This window comes from Tachypleus tridentatus, chromosome 6, assembly GCF_004210375.1.
Source record: "Tachypleus tridentatus isolate NWPU-2018 chromosome 6, ASM421037v1, whole genome shotgun sequence".
Classification (NCBI taxonomy): Eukaryota; Metazoa; Arthropoda; class Merostomata; order Xiphosura; family Limulidae; genus Tachypleus; species Tachypleus tridentatus.
The window spans coordinates 36,044,229-36,059,737 of NC_134830.1; the positions used below are offsets into that span (position 1 = coordinate 36,044,229).

Here is a 15,509-nt window from a genome sequence, read left to right on the forward strand (position 1 = left end):
AGATGAGACATGTTAGTGACTAAATGACAAAAAAGTTGTAATTAACGTAACTCTAAAAATAAATCAAATAATAATAATAAACGTAATTGAAACTGTAAAGGAATTTAGTATGTATGTTCCACAAAAGTAAATATGAATTGTAGGAAAAAACATCAAAATAATTATGGATGTAAGTTTCTTAAAATAACTTTATTTTGTTTGCTATTACAGTACTGTTAATTATTAGACAATATGAGTATGGTGTGACTGATTATTTATAAAAGCTATTTTAACGAAATAAAATTAGATCTTTTACCGACCTAACGCAGAATAAAAAAAAATGTAAATTACCTCCACATTCTGTGAGACGGAAAGCTGTAAAGACAAATTACTTATTTTTGATATTTAAATTTGAAAGGAAATTTTATGTCAAATGAAATGAACTTCAGGCATTTGATTTTTTACAAACAAGTCTAACAATGTTCGTGCCAGTAAAACTAATATATGAAGTTTGAGTTCAACATAAAACTGAAAGAAAAAACGAACCAGAATGAATAAACATTGCGAGATATTTTGTGGTGTTTGTAGACCCAAATATTACGATATGTGTCATTCCATAGTTTATTGGATTTCAGGGGAAAAAAATATTACATTACCTGTCATGATAAATCGAGAGACAAAACAATGGAAGTGAAAACAACAACAACGTAGAAGGACGTAACTTTTACAGAAACTGAGAAATGAACACGGAAAAAAAAATACAACAAAACGAAACTCGAGTTGTTCTATCAAAGATGTTTGTCTTTCGTGTTCATACAAGTTCTTCTGTGATAACTTTTCCACAAGGTTTACACGTCACACAAACGAATGACTGGCACCTATACGTAACCTGATTAATTTCGAGCATATTCAGAAAAAATTTCTCTTACCATTTTATTAAAAAAAACAACACACACGTAACTTATTAGAACTTATCACTTAGTCACTTAAAACTGAAATGATTGTAATATTATATTCTTACAAAACTGATAGTTATTAAATAAACGTGGCTCTCAAGTTTTATTGCCACTTACTCTTGGGCTGTTTATCTTCCAACTTCACCTATTAAAACTGTTCCTGGATTTAACAAAAGCTGATCAACATTGAGAATTTCTGAAAGTCCATTTGTTGAAAACAAAATTTTGAAGCTAGAAAAGTACCTCGAAAAGTCTATACGTTGCGTCTTTCCGAATTCAGCAAAAACAACATATTTCTTGTTACCAGGAAAATGCCTTTCCAATACAACTAAATTGTTGTCAATATGGTGGAATAAAAACGTTGACAATTCCTTGCCACTTCGGACACTGTCGTGTTTTAAAACAGCCTTCATTCCTAGAGAACTCGAGTTCTGTTTGATGGAGATTACTTGGCTTATTAACGATACATTGACGTTGAGTTGTGCTACGTTATTTATCAGAAAATCAGGACGGACCGGTAACCATGATAATGATCCGTTACCAGTGAAATTGGCCTCAAATGCTGGTTCCCATTGCATCGGGCACAGCTGACCTTCGTTGTATGTCTATAAAAATACAGAAATACACCGGTAAGTTTAGAATTAACCATGAAGATTACTCTTTATACAAATTGTCCGTACCAGTTTATTCGAAACGATAACATGTAGCTTTATTGTTCTTTAATAAACTATAAGTTCAAATCAGTACATTATTTAGGAACAAATTACAGTTTACAACAACATTTTAATGAAGTCACTAAAGTATACCAGTGGTAAAGTCTAACCACTTATGAGAATATAGGCATACGTTAGCTATTTTTTCTAATAGTAATAGTTAATTTTATAAAGTCTGTTTTTGTTGTTGTGTAGAAAGCTATACAAGGAGCTATCTAAGATGTAACCACCACTGGTAATGACACCCAGTTTTTAGTAATATATGTCTTCAGACTTACCGCTGAGCTGGGGAAGTTTATGAAGCTTTTCTTATCCTTACTGTTAGTATAAATCCATTTGACGAAGTTTCCTCGTCGATATCAGTGGTGGGTAAAACACAGATAGCCCATTGTGTAGACTTCTGCTTAACTTCAAATAAACAGACCTATCTCATGTGATATGACCTCAGTCTCTTATAAAGTGAAATTTATTGACCACAGCTCTAATTATAGTTTTTATTTAAGTTTTTGGGCAATATTATTTTTGATTATTACTCTTAACTGAATGAAATGTTTCATTCAATAGAGAGTGTAGAGTTTGGTACGTATTACAAGAGATTGCAAACAATATGGAACAGAAAGATATAAACTCCAAAATGTTACAACATTTCATATGTACGTTAAAAACATTTCTTACCTTCCCAGTAGTGACATCTATCGAATTTTGAAGGTTAATTTCATCTCCATAAAACAGTGAAATTGAACCAGGCAGCATGAGTAAAAAAATCATCGCACCAAGCGTGTAGCTAGAGCCTATTCTTGTTGCTAGTCTCGACGTTTCTGCACTTCCAAGATGCCAGTGAGTCCACGGTTTAATAGAAATACTACTCCATTCGGCAGCTTTAAGAACTTGAGTTCTAATGGAAGTTGTTTGGTTCAAAGAAATGTGCAACTGGACGTCTATGAGATCACACAAGTCGAGAATCAAATTAAGGTTCGGGGACTTTTCATTTTTTAATTTGTTCAAAAAAATATCTGAAACCACCATTATTTTCTTATTAGCATCTTTACTGTAAACATCCAACAGATGCCGCCACCGTTTCATTATAAAATGGAGTCCAGTGTGGTTGTCTTGACGAAGTTGGTCTAACCCTTTCATATAAAATCCGTCCACGCCTTTCTGGAGCCAGAATTCTAGAACATTTTCCATTTCCTTCTGGACTGCAGAGTGTGACCAGTTGAGAAAGAGCTTGCTCCCAAAAGGACGACTAGGATTTTCTTTTTCGTTATTTTCGAACTCGGAGATGTTTTCCTGTAATAATGTATAACATAGGGCCCATTAAGTTATTCTGACTTTATATGAGACAATTTCACGCAATAGTCCTTCGTCATGACAAATATATATATAGAAAGTCAGTTTTCTTGTGTCACTCAACGTCAACGTATAAGTATTATACCAGTATCAAGCAACTAGTTTCGTGACGATATTTTATTGAGAAATTTCAACTAAAATCGAATTAGTATCAGAACTTCTTGTTTTCATTATATTGTACGCTTCGTTAGAGTAAATTATATATAGTCACTGTAATATATATATATTACAGTATTGTGCAGAAGTATTAGGACAAGAAAGTATTTTGTCATTCTTTCCATTTTTAGGGCTAATTCTTCCATGACATTATAAAATGTAAATTTCAACACTGTGGTAATACTTCACTGATCTATGTTGACAACTGAATGATCCATGGTGAGAATATTTATTATTTTTTACAATTCCCATATACTTGTACCAACGGCATGTCATAAGAATTCTGCTTGAATAAACATATTGATAAAATTTAGGGTCTGAAAAAACTGTCATAGTACTCCCTGCAGTGTCTAAACTATATAGAAAGGAGCTGTTATAGAGCCTGGATATACTACTAGTATGTGCTGGAAGAAATTAATCTGATAGCAAATAAACATTGATAAAAATAGTGTTTAATATTATATGTTAAATTTTGTTGTCATTCCACAGCTCCAAAAAAGCTTAGAAAACTCTCAGTAGGGTAGAGAATTGACATAAAAGATATACATGATGCTGGTTGTACTCTCTGATAAATATCTGAGGGCTTGAAACGCTCCCCAAACACTGTTAAGTACACACTAGATCGTGAGACAGATAAATTTAAAAATAGGAAAGGAAGAGGTAGAACACCTAAACTCAATGATACTGATGTTAAGTATCTTTGTTTATGTAGCCTTCGGGACAGGACAGTAGGAAGACTGCTACTGATCTCAAACATGAGATAAACAACAATGTACCAAATGACATAAAAGTGTCCACATCTACAGTACCAAGAAGACTCAACTATAATGAAATATTTGGTCGTGTAGTAGTTAAAAAAAATTTACTTCGATCTCCAAATGTCATCAAAAGACTAAAGGTTGCTAAAAAGTACAAAACCGAACTTTTGGCGATTGGAAAAGTGTGTTATGGACAAAAGAGTCCAAGCTTAAAATATTTGGCTCAAAGCGTAAGTTGTTGTTAAACAGAACAAAAAAGAGTGAAAGATATTTAACTCAATACGTAGCACCTACCATGAGGTTTAGGGTGTTGTTGTTTTTTTCTGCTGAGATAGGTGTAATAATAAGCCAGCACAAGTACCATCAGATAATGATTCGTCATGATATACCCAGTGGTTTTTGTATTATTGTTAAAGAATTCTACTACCAAGAAAATAAAACCCCAAATATTCATCCATCCTGTGCAGAAATTACTTAGTTAAGAAAGAAGCTGCTGGAGTCATTCAAATGATGTAATGGTTCCTATAGAACCCCAATCATAATTCAATTGAACAGATCTGGCATTTTGTAGATCAATAACTTGACAAATCAAAAGTTACTTCCATAGAAACTTTATGGAAGGGTATTAGTGACATATCAAAGGACGCTTTGATTAAATATGTTACAACAATGCCTGAAATACTGTTTACAGTTGTTACAGTAAAAGGAGGACACACAAAACATTAACTGTTTGTTGAACTCAATCACTTCCACTGAGTTTCTGTTGTACTAAACATGAAGATTAATAACATGCTGATGTTTCACCTGTGGTTTACCTTCTATTGTTCTTTGAAAGTATCCAGAACTCTAATTTTTTACTTTGTCCTAACACTTTGTCACAGTACTGTACATGCATGTAATGCCTTTACGGGCTATTTAGTGTTGTTCGAACTCTACTCAACGGGTAGTCAATGTGTGGGTAATTTTTTGTCTATACTTTAAATGTTTTAAAACATCAACGAATTCATAGAGTTATGAGATAGCGAATTCTACTTTTCTGGTTTTGTTTACTGCTCATTTATTAGTCGTTCAATCGTTTATTTAATTCAACTGTAAACTTTTACTTATATTAAAGCGCTAACTTTCCTTCTATCTAGACCACGCTGATTTTGAGTGCCCATATAGTATGAAACTGACACAAGTTTCTCTTGACAGTGCTATACAGATGTTAATATTGTGAATGATTTATGGTAATAGCTACTCTCACGAGATGTAACCTCGTGATTTAACCACTAAATATCGGAATTAGGTTTTCCTAACAACGTATTCAAATTAATAACATCAAGATCTATTGTTAATTACTGGTTGTACCTAGTCTTAACCATTTAATTAATAACATTAATAACATCAAGATTTATTGTTAATTACTGGTTGTACCTAGTCTTAACCAGACACGGGGTTACTAATTGTTTTTTCTTTGTTCTTAGTGATAAAAATTGTATTCTAGTTATTTGAAAGTTTGTTTTGGGTTTCTGTTATATTTTAATAAATTATTTTTTTCTTTTACCCTGATTGAAGCGCCGTCTTCTTTTATCCGTTACAAACTTAAGTGTGAAAATTTAAGTATGCTTAGTTTCATTAAAAATCTTGGGAAAGAAAAGAAAAAACTATTTTGACATGTAAAGGTACAAGCGTAGAAAATTGAAGATTTTTGAGTGCTAAATTTGATCATAGAGCTGTGTGTGTGTGTGTATGTGTTTTCTTATAGCAAAGCCAAATCGGGCTATCTGCTGAGTCCACCGAGGGGAATCGAACCACAGAGTGATCAGGTTCGAAATATTTTCACAATAAAAGAGTTTAAATCTTGGTGTGTGTGTATACATATATATATATACGCTAAATCAACACATGCATTTTGAATTTCATGCTATAGGCACGTTTTGACGGAAATTTAATAGTTTCACGTTATATGCATATTTAGATTGAACTTCAATAAAAATGACAAGAGAAAAATATATTTAATGTGTTACACGTTACGAGGCTGTCTCAACGCACTATATACTTATAGTTACGATACAGCCAGAACCCTTTTCATCCTTTCTTTTTAAAGAACCGCACGAGTGGAGATTGACAGAGAAGTCACGTATGTGGATTATAATTTGATTTATGTTGCAGTATTATATAAGTACCCTTATCACGTGTTTCTGTTTCCATCCAGATATTCTAAGGGTATAAATTTCTCAATATTTCTGACATTCGAACGTTGCAGTATTGTTTTTTGTTGTTCTCTAGTAATATGAGAACCGTGTGAATATCAGACAATAAAATCCACAAAGGTTTATGAGAACAGCTATAAACGTTCGAATGAAATACAAAAATAAAATAAAATAAAGATAAATCGTAAATTCTATCTTCATCTTTTAGCCATTAAAATGTGTTTTTCTTTATATTATCAACTAGGAAATTTTTATTCGTATTTACAAATCTGTAAATATAATTGTTTGTAAATATACAAAGATGGTTTTTATATTTAACTGAGATATAAACGTATGTAACTTACTATAGAATATAACTATACAGGTAAAATACCCGTCCCCAATGATGGGCAAAGTTAAAGTCAATCTATCAATTTAAATTATATCACGGATTTCAAAAAAAGGTAATGTTGCTTCACTCTTAGTATCACTCGGAGCCAAAGGTTTGAGCAACTTCTACTACCAACCGCGAAAAGTAATTGTTGAACAGTTCACTCATGCTAAGAGCATTCTTTAAATTACGTCACATTTTGATATGTGGATGACAGTGTGATTAATTACTAACAACTTAGTGTCGAATATTCTTCTGCTTTCGAAATAAAATGTGGCATCAACATTACCCATGTTTGTTCTTCTGTTATTTCTAGTCATTGTTGAGAAATTTCTTAAGCTTTAAAATGAGTATATGGCCCGGCATGTTAGGGCGATAGACTCGTAATCTAAGAATCGTGGGTTCGAATCCCAGTCACACCAAACATGATTGCTCTTTCAGTCGTGGGGGCTTTACAGTGTACGATCAATCCCACTATTTGTTGGTAAAAGAGTAGCTCAGGAGTTTGCGGTGGGTGGTGATGACTAGCTGCCTTCCCTCTAGTCTTACACTGCTAAATTAGAGAAGGCTAGCGAAGATAGCCCTAAGGTAACTTTGCGCGAAATTTAGAACAAACAAATAAACAAAATGACTATAATAAAAACAACAATAAAACATGAAAATAATAGATGTCGCTTGTGTAGCGGAAATAGGAGGGAATCCCAAACTTTCATTGCTTTCCTTTCCATGACAAACAATGCATCATGCTTAAGGTAATTTTTATGTTTATAATTTATTTTAACTTTATTTTTAGTTAAAACATACAGATATTCGGTTTAGGCTGTCTTAAACGAAAATCGACTGAAAGAATAGTTGTTTGGTTTGAAACCAATTATAGCAACACTGTAGCTAGGAATGACTAGGTTTGTCTTAAATCTATATTTATTGCTATAATTACGGCGTCTTAAAAAGCGACTGATAAATGAACTCCTGAAACCAACTATCCAAGTCCAAATTCGTTTGTGTGTTCCAATATACGCTTCTATATTTTTTTTTTCCTCAAACAATCACAATGAGCACTTTTAAAATATCTGCCGCTGTGTGCTTAGTGATAACTCGACTAAGGTTTCAAATCCCATAATTTGATTTTGTACGAAACAGGATATTCTGATTTTCATGACATCATTAATTCATAAAACATCTGTTAGTGTACATGTGTATAGACATAATAAAATAGGTATAAAACGAAATAGTTTTGTTACAGCGGAAATTCTAATAAGTACTCTTCAAAGACGGGACTTTATAGCCGCTTTGATTTAAATTTGATAACGGTCCAGTATTCTCGTCCTCGTGTGTTTTCGTTATCTTGACATATAAAGATTGAGAGAGAAAAAAACGAATCTTTGATGTTGTGTCACATGAGATGGATGTTTTAAAAATAGATTAAAGACATAAAGATTACTTTTAGCATGATTTATCGTTCGTAATGAAAAGTGAACAAGGAAAGTTTGGGGTTCCACCCCTTGATTTTTCAAATAATCAAGCTTCCTGCTTTTGTATATTTGCATAACGTACATAGAATTTGTTCTTTTTTTGTATTTTAATGATAAAATTGAATTGAATTTATTGAATGATAAAAATCATCCCCCAAGAATAAAGTTAAATTAAAAACCGACCAAAGATTACCTGAAAAGTATAATGGAAGGGGAGTATAGCAGGCTGTAGTAGTTGTTCATTACTTGAAGGGGAGTACAGCAGTCTGTAGTAGTTGTTCATTACTTGAAGGGGAGTACAGCAGTCTGTAGTAGTTGTTCATTACTTGAAGGGGAGTACAGCAGTCTGTAGTAGTTGTTCATTACTTAAGGGGAGTACAGCAGTCTGTAGTAGTTGTTCATTACTTGAAGGGGAGTACAGCAGTCTGTAGTAGTTGTTCATTACTTGAAGGGGAGTACAGCAGTCTGTAGTAGTTGTTCATTACTTAAGGGGAGTACAGCAGTCTGTAGTAGTTGTTCATTACTTGAAGGGGAGTACAGCAATCTGTAGTAGTTGTTCATTACTTAAGGGGAGTACAGCAGTCTGTAGTAGTTGTTCATTACTTAAGGGGAGTATAGCAGTCTGTAGTAGTTGTTCATTACTTGAAGGGGAGTACAGCAGTCTATAGTAGTTGTTCATGACTTAAGGGGAGTACAGCAGTCTGTTGTAGTTGTTCATTACTTGAAGTATGTGAAGTCTTTACTTAACCAAAATATTTGTTGTATCAATATCACTACAATTTTACTATTGTAAAAAAATACAACAGCAGCCGGTTATGAACATATATTCATTAAAACAATAGGTTTTTTTCTCTTATGCCAACTAGTTTATTACAGTTTATATTGAGATATTATTTTTGCTTACGACTATCATGTCCGCGCTATTTTATGAAGATAATAGTTCTCTCTCTGTGTATGAGTTTCACTGAAGTAGAAGTAGGACTCAAACATTTATCAAGCTGTCCTTTTCTTTTTTATTGGCTTGGGAGTGAGAATCTCTGGCCGCGAGATCGAACTGTCACGCTTCCGGGAAGTTACGCACTTTCAGGTGTAAGCATGTTATAAATGGAAGAGTTAAGAAATTTGTCATCAAAGGATGAAGAAAGTATTTTTGATTGGAAGTGTTACTAGTTTATTACCTTCCCTCTGGCTAAAGGTTTAAGTTTAGAAACAAAGTATTTGTGGAAACGAGTGTTACTGATCTTCCTTCTCGCTCGTGGTTCACATACGTTTGTTTGTTTTGAAATTCGCGCAAAGCTATTCGAGAGCTATTTGCGCTAGCCGTCCCTAATTTAGCAGTGTAAGACCAGAAAGAAGGCAGCTAGCCATCACCACCCACCGCCGACTCTTGAGCTACTCTTTTACCAACGAATAGTGGGATTGACTGTCACATCATAACACCCCCTCGGCTGTGAGGGCGAGCATGTTTAATGCGACCGGGATTCGAACCCGCGAACCTCGGATTACGAGTCGAACGCCTAAACACGCTTGGCCATGCCGGGCCGGTTTCACATAAGAACATCTAGACATGTAAATATTTGTTGCTCGGGTTATAAATTTCGAATAAAATTTCTTCTCCCTTTATTGATTAAGTATTTATTAGGAATAATAAAGTAAATGCACTATGTTAGGAAGTCTAGCAGTAGTGTGCGTAGTTTGATGATGCGGAAAAGTTTGAATGATAAAAATCATCCCCCAAGAATAAAGTTAAATTGAAAACCGACCAAAGATGACTTGAAAAGTATAATGGAAGGGGAGTACAGCAGTCTATAGTAGTTGTTCATTACTTGAAGGGGAGTACAGCAGTCTGTAGTAGTTGTTCATTACTTGAAGGGGAGTACAGCAGTCTGTAGTAGTTGTTCATTACTTGAAGGGGAGTACAGCAGTCTGTAGTAGTTGTTTATTACTTGATAAATTGAAAATTATGTTGCCAGTCTCGATGCATGTTTTTATGTGGCATACTTTTAAGAAGCCAAAATTGTAATAAAAGGTTAGATTGTTTAAGAAAGTTAAATATCACTGAAAGACAACGATAAGATTTGTAAGACGTGCAGAATGAATTACATGTAAAAGAACTAGAAACAGTAGTGGGAGAATGAATTACATGTAAAAGAACTAGAAACAGTAGTGGGTGCCTGATAATCTGTCGTAATTAAATCAGTACTGTGCCTGTGAATTAACAACTGCAGTTAAACGTTATTGTTTTTTAGAGGGATGATGGGAAACAGATTTTAATGAAGCCCAAGCGTAAACAATCTTGAACGATTTTCGAACTTTACTAAAATGAAAATGCAACATTTTGTGTCCTGGTAATGGATTGAACTAAACATAATGCTTTATTTTTATGTCCTGATTTTGGGAGGATCCCTCTACACATTTAACTTTTTTTTTCCTGTTTTGAAAAGATGTAGTTAATTAAATTCGAGATTGACTAAAATATATGAAGCAAGCTGTAGTTTTGATATATAAAATATTCGCTAAGAGCTTTGAAATTCGCGCAAAGCTACATGAGGGCTATCTGCGCACTAGCCGTCCCTAATTTAGCAGTGTAAGGCTAAAGGGGATGCAACTAGTCATCACCATCCACCGCCAACTCTTGGGCTACCTTTTTATTAACGAATAGTGGAACTGACCGTCACATTATAACGTTGCCACGGCTGAAAGGGTGAGCATGTTTGGTGTTACGGGGATTCGATTCCGCGATCTTTGGATTAAGAGTCGAATGCCTTATCCACCTGGCCATGCCGGGCCTCACTAAAAGTAATCGTGTTTGGTGCGAGTGATATGAATTTTTTCTAATCATCTAGTCGTTCCAGAATTTAAGGGAAATTTCAGGACTTAATTAAAAACCTAGAATCATTAAGAAAATACTTTGAAAAATTCGAATATTTTATTTTAGGATGAACTTAACCATATTCTATAAATGAAGCTATACTGGAAAAGCAGAATAACCTTATAAATATGCTTATCATTTCTTCTTCTTAACCTTTTATGATACAACGTAAGTAGTCTGATACCCTACACTAACCAGTTGTTGTACTACACCTCTCCTACTACATCGCATTCGTCTCCTGATACAACATGCTTAGTTCGTTTATACATTGCAAAACCTTACCTGAGACAGCGTGCTGTATAAGTCGTAGAATTTAATATGTAATAACGATTTTCCCAAAAAGTTCGTGAAAGAGACAATCGTTGCTGTTAAACCACATATTATTGTTATTTTTACTATCTCGTAAATCAGTAGTTCTAACTACAAAACTAAGTAACAGACATTATGAAGGTTTGAAATGGTAACGATTTTCTTTCTGCACTATCCAACATTATCTACTTGCTGTGTGTTCATATAAGAAAACACATGTGTATATATATTAACTGATTTGAGCTAGAACACATCTCTGTAGCGTTACGATTTTGAGAATAAAAACAATGATTTTTGTCCGGTTTCGTTGTAAATGTTCATTAACATATTTACAGAAATTAAACTGACAATAATAATTCTGGAAAATTATTCGCAGAGAGTCAGTTGTGTTCGAATGTGTATTAATATATATTATTGCTTTTCTGCTAAAATCAGAGTAAATCGAGACAATTTAAAATTAAGTATCATAACTTATTTTAGTATTGTTTACAAAAACGAATTAAACTTACCAACGTTTCATTACCCACATAATAATACCTGTATTGACCACTACTGTTCTGAAGCCAATGGGCAGCCCAAGTGTGTTGGTCACTTGTCACTGAGGGATTAATATCTAGAATAAGACGCAAATTTCTTGTATGTAAATTTTTCACCAGCAGATCAAAGTCACTCATTCTTCCTAGGTGTGGATCGACTCTAAGAAAATCAATAATATGAGTGTATTCTAAAGGATAATCTAACGCACTGAAAATCGAATTGAGCCTGACAGATGCAACATTCAAACTTTGGATGTAATCCAGTCTTTGGATCAGACCTCTCAGATCACCAAAACCATCACTGTCCGAATCCTGGAAGGAAGCAGGAAAAATTTCGTACGAGACTGTTCCTTGCCACCAGCCTCTCCTTAAGACACCTCCAGTTTCGTTTGAAGCGACTAACCTAATTACCACGCATAACATGCTGACCATGGTGAACACAAGCGTCATGAAACAACCAAGCCGAACAGCAGCCCAGTTCCAGCGAAGGTAAAATATAGATGGACATTTAGCTACGGTCAGTTGTCCGATCCTAGGAGTGTAGCTAGGAACTGACTCGTGCGTCCGATGAGGCTGCCGAATATTGTAAGAAGGTACTTGGCTGTCTGTTTCTAGGAGGTGAGTACACAACCCAGGCTCAATCCCTGTTTCGCTGTCAGTGGAGGAATATTTAGGTATTAGACACATGAAAGGATCGTCAATGTCTAACACTTTTTGTGTATGTTCTTCAGGTATTAGAACCGTATCTTCACTGATGTCCAGATAAGGATCGCCATTGGAGATGCCTCTCATGCAAGCCACCTCTCCTGCGTTACCTGCCAGTACCAAACTTGTATCTGCTGCAACCGAACTGAAAGTAGGATCCATGTGGATTTGGCCAAAGTCCACTAAGATTTCCGAACAATCTGATGGTTCTATGTCTGGCTGTTCTGGAGAAGAAAGTGCAGTGGTGAAACGGTCATCTAAAGACTCAGCATCATGAAGCATAGAGATTTTCTTTACGGCAGGTACAGAATCCGTCTGATTGCTGTTCATCTAGTTAAAATAAATAAAAAAAAGGAGAAAAATGATAAATAGCTGACCAACTTCTTCCTATCTTATTTAGGCAAATATTCTAACATCTCTAATAACATTCAGTCGGCCACCTTCTAGAGTTTTGAATGAACTGCAAACACGTAAGTCAGGATTTACGAACAAAATATTTTAAAGTATTTGAACTTGCTGACAGATACCAGAAATGAAGTATAAGATTTAATCAAACTCTTTTTTTTTCATGTAAACTGTCGAAAAGAAAATTAAAACAATTATTTCGAAAATTTTAAAAGAATGTTTTTTTTGTGAACATTTTTTCATGTTTCTGAAGGTGTAAGAAATTCATTATATTCTTCAAACAGTGTTTATTTGTTTGTTTTATGATTTTCACGCAAAGCTACACGAAAGCTATCTGCGCTAGCCGTCTCTAATTTAGCAATGTAAGACTAGAGGGAAGGCAGCTAGTCATCACCACCCACCACAAATTCTTGGGTTACTTTTTTACCAACGAATAGTGGGAATGACCGTAACATTATAACGCCCCCACGGTTGAAAGAGCGAGCATGTTTCGTGTGACGGGGATTCGAACCCGCGACCCTCGGATTACGAGTCGAGTGCCTTAACTACCTGGCCATGCCGGGCCTTACACGGTGTTTATGATACAGATAACCATATCTACTCTTTCACTTTTAGTTTTTAACCCGGAAAAATTAAGAAACAATGGACGTATCGAATTATTCATTTCTAAACTTAACTCCAAGATGAAACAAAACTGAACATACCTAATTTATCACCTCTAGTTTTAACCCAAGAAAATAAACCAACAGTAGAAATTTGCCATAAGAAAATGAACCAACAGTGGACATAACTAATCTTTCACCCTTTGTTTACAACTCAAGAAAATGAACCAACACTAGACCTATCTAACCTTTATTGCCAAGAGTTTGTTTTTGAATTTGGCGCAAAGATACACGAGAGCTATTTGCGTTAGCCGTCCCTAATTTAACAATGTAAGACTAACGGGAAGGCAAGCAGTTGTTACCAACCGCCGTCAAATCTTGGGCTACTCTTTTACCAACAGATAGTAGGATTGACCGCCACATTATAACACCTCCACAGCTAAAACGGCAAGCACATTTGATTTCACGGGGGTTAGATCCCGCGACCCTCACATTGTGAGTCGAGCGCCCTAACCTCCTGACCATGTCGGACATGCCGAGAGTTTACCTCCGAGAAAATGAACTAACAGTGGATATAACTAACCTTTTTACCTTAGTTTACAACCCAAGAAGATGAACCAACAACGCTCCTAGTTTAAAACTTTAGACTATGAATCAATATTGGAGGTACCTAATGTTTCACTTTTAGCAGTAAAGTTGAGAGTATTTGACAAACCTAATATTTCACATATTGCTTTAAACTTGAATATAAGAACCAACAATGGACGTATTTAAAACTTTGCTGTCAGTTTTAAATTTGAAAATATGAACCAACAGTGGAATACATTTTTTTTATGCAATACCCAATGCTGCATACGTTTTATGTTGAGGTAACCAAACTGAGTATGGTAGAACTTACGTTTATTTTCATGTTGAAAATATGTAAAGAAAACGAATCTCTAATAATTTAAATTTTTACATAACTTTTTTTTTCCACTTGAAAACTGGAACCACGCTGTAATGACCATCTTATAATGTATAATATCAAATTACTTTCTACCTACTTGCCTTTTTATTACTAAAAAGGGAAAAATAATTTAAAAAATTATTGACATTTTTGCTGAAAGCTTTAATATATCTGCGTTAATTTTCTGTAAGAATAAAATTATTTTATTGTGTTCACATGATACGAAGATAACATACTATCTTCTACCTGAACTAACGTCCTAAGCATACTAAGTTTTAAATTGATATGTATCTACAGTTAACGTTTGGGAGTATAGTAAAAAAATAAAAACTGATGTACGAGTAATTTTCTTTATTTTTAATTTACATGAAGTTTTTATAGAAGCTTCAACTGAATCGCATAATGCTTATATCTTATTCTTACTTTCATTCTAAATTCAAGCAAATCAGTACAGATAGTGGGGTGTTGTATAAATTAAAGCAAGCACAAACACGCAAGCGAATTCCCACTTCACTAAATCCATCTATTTAATCACGAATTTTTTTTTATCTTATAGACAAACAAAGTAAAGTATAGTTAAGCTTTCAGCTAAAATTTCAATAACGTAAGCTTTAATTTTTTTTGCTCTTTTCAATAATAATAAAAAAAAGAAGCAAGAAGGAAGTAATTTGATATTATATATTATTCGGAGTTAATTAAGGCACAGTTTTAACGATCTGAAAAAAAACAAACATGGGAAAACTCCAGAAAACGTATAAAGTATGTGTGCTATATAACTCGCTATAGAAGGACTTAAATCCATTACGAACCGATTTGTTTTCTGCTTATTTATTTTTTGCTCTTGTTGTTGTTCTCAAAGAATTATGTTTAATTATTCTACAGAATGGTGGTGTATGTATATATATAGTATGAAATGAAAGACGTAAGTGAATTTCGCGCAAAAACGTTCCTTCTTTTCAGGTAACTCAGTGGAAAAGTTTCACACTGATGACGTTCTTAAGCAGTTTAGGCTTAAGCCACTGATGAATATTTCGTATTCGGAAATAGACGATTTTAAACGATTTCAACAAAAAGTGTAATACGTCAGCTAACAACAGTGCTCACTAAGAAATACTTTCATTATAATTGAATAATGTAAGTAGAACCTGAATAAGTAACATACACTGATATCGACCCAAATCTTCT

The 15,509-nt window shown here is 34.2% G+C and overlaps 1 protein-coding gene across 1 annotated transcript in view; it reads right to left on the reverse strand.

Annotated features, from left to right (window-relative positions):
- Window positions 1-202: 202 nt before the first annotated feature.
- LOC143252247 (amino acid transporter heavy chain SLC3A1-like) overlaps window positions 203-15,509 on the reverse strand; it is a 30,967-nt gene continuing 15,660 nt past the window's right edge. The window contains exons 2-4 of the mRNA XM_076504092.1: window positions 11,640-12,701; window positions 2,324-2,938; window positions 203-1,540 (exon numbers count right to left, since the gene is read on the reverse strand). Coding sequence (XP_076360207.1) covers window positions 1,064-1,540; window positions 2,324-2,938; window positions 11,640-12,701 — 2,154 coding nt within the window. The 3' untranslated portion in view covers window positions 203-1,063. The remainder of the gene's footprint in view (window positions 1,541-2,323; window positions 2,939-11,639; window positions 12,702-15,509) is intronic.